At 52.7% G+C, this 4,289-nt stretch overlaps 1 protein-coding gene across 1 annotated transcript in view; it reads right to left on the reverse strand.

Annotated features, from left to right (window-relative positions):
* BCKDHB (branched chain keto acid dehydrogenase E1 subunit beta) overlaps nt 1-3,506 on the reverse strand; it is a 270,051-nt gene extending 266,545 nt beyond the window's left edge. The window contains exon 1 of the mRNA XM_024194664.2: nt 3,314-3,506. Coding sequence (XP_024050432.2) covers nt 3,314-3,476 — 163 coding nt within the window. The 5' untranslated portion in view covers nt 3,477-3,506. The remainder of the gene's footprint in view (nt 1-3,313) is intronic.
* Nucleotides 3,507-4,289: the final 783 nt, after the last annotated feature.

The raw sequence follows: 4,289 nt of genomic DNA on the forward strand, positions 1-4,289 counted from the left end.
GGGGGGGGGGGGGGGGGAGAAAAGAGAGATATGATAGAGATCTATAAAATCATAACTCGTGTGGAGAAAGTAAATAAGGAAGTATTACTTACTCCTTCTCATAACACAAGAACTAGGGGTCACCAAATAAAATTAATAGGCAGCAGGTTTCAAACAAAAGGAAATATTTTTTCACACAACACAGTTTTTTTTCAACAGTCAGTCTGTGGTACTCTTTGCCAGAGGATGTTGTGAAGGCCAAGACTATAACATGGTTCAAAAAAAAAAGAACTAGATACATTCATGGAGGATAGGTCCATCAATGGCTATTAGCCAGGATGGGCAGGCATGGTGCCCCTAGCCTCTGTTTGCCAGAAGCTGGGAATGTGTGACAGAGGATGGATCACTTGATTATCTGTTCTGTTCATTCCCTGGGGCACCTGGCATTGGCCACTGTCGGAAGACAGGATAGTGGGCTAGATGGACCTTTGGTCTAACCAAGTATGGCTGTTCTTATGGCCTTAGGAGAAGCTTATCTCCCACCTGGGGAGTCTTCTTGAGAAGACTACAGCCTCTGAGTAATGGCTGTTATGACTCTACAAAGACATGTGATGTGACCACATGTCTCTAGACTCCATCTTGGGATGTCGGTGTTTTTCCAAGACCCATCTGGGGAACCAAGCTTGGAAACAAAGCATTCCCAGCATATGCATAAGGCAGGAATTGACATCATCTAGTATTCTTCAGTTCCCCACACAAGAAGACTCCTGGAAACACTTGAGGAACAAAGACTGAACTGGGGGAAGTGATGGACCCAGGCTAAAGGGATTTTTAGCTTGTGAATGGAACACCTGGGGATTCCAAGCTGTAAGCAAGTGCAGCTTACCCCTTAAGAATCTGCAGCTTGCCCCTTAAGAATCTGCAGCCTGCTTGCATCACCTCTTAGGGTGAGAAACTGCTATTCATAGCCAATCTATTTAGTATATTAAGTTTAGTTTACGTTTTTTATTTATTTGCTAGGTAATCTGCTTTGACCTGTTTGCTATCACTTAAAATTTATCTTCTGTAGTTAATAAACTTGTTTTTGCTTTATCTAAACCAGTGTGTGCAAATCATAACTCAAGGACAAAAGGCTGTTGCATATTCCTCTCCACAGTGAGGGTGAATTTTATGATCTTATGCTATACAGTTCCCTGTTCAGCACAAGACAGTATAATTTTGGGTTTATACTCCCCAGGGCTTTGCAGTTTGTCACAGTAGTACAGTGTAAAAGGGAGCCCAGGCTTGTGGGTGAGGGGAACTTAGTGGTACCCCAATTCCAGGTGGCACCCTGGGGGGAACCTGTCAGAATCTCTTCTGAACAGAGCCCTGACTGTTAGGCTGCCTGCAAACTTTTCCCCGCTGTTGGTAGCAACTCCACAACGTGGAAATGAAGTGCCAAGTGTCTCCTGCCCAAATACTAGAACCTGCAGCTTCTACACTGAAAATTTCTACAATTGCAGTGATGTGTCAAAATTCTGTGGCATATTGGAAATTTGAGGGCAATGTAAGATTAATTGAATATTATATGAAAATAATTTTATTTGGCATTCTCACCATTAATTCTATGCAAATGGCAAACTGAATTGAACTGAATCTGCCTCAGAATTTCTAGCTTGCTATAACATGCTGCAGAACTTAGGGCCAGCTTGCCACAGAGTGCATGGGAACTCAGCTACTTTATAGCTAGGCTTGACAGGATCCAATTTAAATCAGCAGATGTCAATAAACATCCATTTCAGCTGACACACTGATATCAACAAAAAAAATCCACCATAACAGTCAGCATTGAATGCACCCTCCTGCAGCTTGTGCCTGCAGGGCATTGACCCTGCAGCAACACATACAGCCCTTTGCAGCCCAGCTCACTCACCAGCGAGGTGGAGGAGGGGGGCAATCCCTTGTCAGGAGATGTTCAGCAGAGACCCCCAGTGCCAAGGGTTCATCCTCCTCCTTGCAGCCCTGGCCAGGGGGTCTCTGCTCCACCAGACCAGAACCACTGCCTCCCCTGCCTGTTTCCTCCAGTTGTCTTGGGCCCTTCAGCCTTACAGAAAGTCCCCTACAGCCCCACTGTCAGCACTGCCCCAACAGTAACCCCACCACCAACCTCTAACTTCCCATAACTGTAACAATAAAAATTGGCAAAAATAAAAATCACTATTAATCAAAACTACAAAAAAAAAATCAAATTCTGACAAGCCTATTTACAGCAGACCATAGAATATCGGGGTTGGAAGGGACCTCAGGAGGTCATCTAGTCCAACCCCCTGCTCAAAGCAGTACCAATCCCTAGACAGATTTTTGCCCAAGATCCTTAAGTGGCCACCTCAAGGATTGAACTCAACCCTGGATTTAGCGGGCCAATGCTCAAACCACTGAGCTATCCCGCCCCCAACAAAAGATAATGGAGCTCCTCTCCACTGGACTCTCACATTACTCTGTTCAACAGAAAATATCTTCTCTGCACCTTTTAAGTGAATTTTTTTCCTTCTTTACAGTAGTATTGGCTTCTGAAGTTAAAATGCAATTATGTCACACATCCACCTTTCCTGAGCCCGAGTGAAAACAAGTTTTCACCCAAAAATGGCAACGGACAGCTGTTAGTGCTTTTCTACCTGGTGACCAGCTCCAGATGCTGGCCAAAAATTGAATCATGCCGCCTGCCTTCAACTTTAGGTCATTTCAGGTGAGTTACTCTTCCAGCTCGTGTAATTTTGTCACAAGGCTCGGAACTAGCCCAGCGGCTAGAAAGGAGGGATGGGACACTGAGCCCCTTCCCCCCTTAACAGAAAGGCAGTTCCCACCCTAACTGAAAAGGACCTGACCAGGTGGCGTCAGCCACTCCAGAGGCTCCGACCCCAGAAGGCTGGCGGCCAAGAACTGGCGTTTGTTGTTTGTCGGGAAAGTCTCATGATTGTCAGGGCGCTCGGGGGAGCAGGCTCGTGGTTCTGGGGGGACAACACGCTCGCTCCGCGCTGCCTGCCTGCGGCGCTGCCAGGCGCCGTTTAACGGCTGCCCCAGGTGGGTCTGGCTGGCGGTGGGGGGGGCACGCCCGGGGAACCCAGTGCCCTTTTCGCCAGCCCCAACCGCAGCGGGCGCTGACCGTACGGCGGGCGGGGAGGGATGGGAGGCTCCCCTTAGCCCCTGGGCCCCCTCGGGACAAGCAGACCCAGAGCAGCAGGCACTCAGCAGGGAGCCCGATGCCCTCCGCCAGTCCCGCGCCGGGCAGCTCCTCTCCAGGGCAGGGCCAGGCTGCCGGGGGGAGGCTGAGCCCGGCGCGCCCCCACCTCCTCACCGTGCGCGCTGGGCTCCGCGTCAGGCTGGAACGTGAAATGCGCCGCGTATCGCCGCGGCCCGGCCGCCAAGGGCGGTAGCCGGCCCCACACGCCGGCCCGCAGCGGTCCCGGTCCGGAGGCGAGCACCGCTGCCCGACACAGCCCGAGCCCGGCCGCCGCCATCTCCACTAGGGTCAGGACTCAGGAAGCAGGGGTGACAGCAACAGCACGTTGTAAAGAGGCGGGGTAGGAATGCGGCTTTCCTATTGGCTATCAGGGCAACGTAGACCGGCCCAATCAGAACCCACGGTGCTGTGGGCGGGGTGAGGCCGGAGAGAGAGTAGTCTCTACTGCGCACGCGTATAAGCAAGGTCGTCGAGAATAGGCTCGGCGCGGCGGGGGAGGAGGAAAGCGTGAGGGGCGGGGCTGTGGAATGGGTGGAGCTAGACTGCTTGGGGCGTGGCTGCGCGGAGGGAGAGAATGCGCAGAGGAGGGAGTAGGGGGAGGGGCCGGCCTGAGGAAGGCGAGGTGGGGCGTGGTCACGCTAAAAGGGGGCGGTGCTTTGTGCCGGCCAGGCGGAGCCCATGAAAGGGGCGGGGGAAGGGCCTGTGGTCCCAGCACGAGGCAGTGGCTTGCCGCACAGACTGTGCTCGGCCCGGGGAGCCCAGGAAAGGGGCAGAGGCGGAGGGCAGCTGTGTATCAGATAGAGGGGTAGTATTGTGCCAGGTGGGCAGGAGCTAGCTCGAACCACAAGCCCTGTGCCTTCCCTGGTGCCAGCCCTGGGGGTTGGGCTGCTGGGCTTGTGGGGCTGTTCTCCTGGGGAAAGGCCTGAACCGTTCCAAGACAGCACCTTGCTGCACAGATAGTACTCAGGGCAAGCAATAAACCCAAGTTGCTGCTCCCTGCCACTGCAGTCAGCCTTCAAGGCAGGGCAGCTGCAGGGCCAGGGGCAGGCTCTTTCCCCCAGAGTTTCACACCCTATCTGCTGGACCAGCC

This window comes from Terrapene carolina, unplaced genomic scaffold (assembly GCF_002925995.2).
Source record: "Terrapene carolina triunguis isolate 2854851 unplaced genomic scaffold, T_m_triunguis-2.0 Scaffold42, whole genome shotgun sequence".
Classification (NCBI taxonomy): Eukaryota; Metazoa; Chordata; order Testudines; family Emydidae; genus Terrapene; species Terrapene triunguis.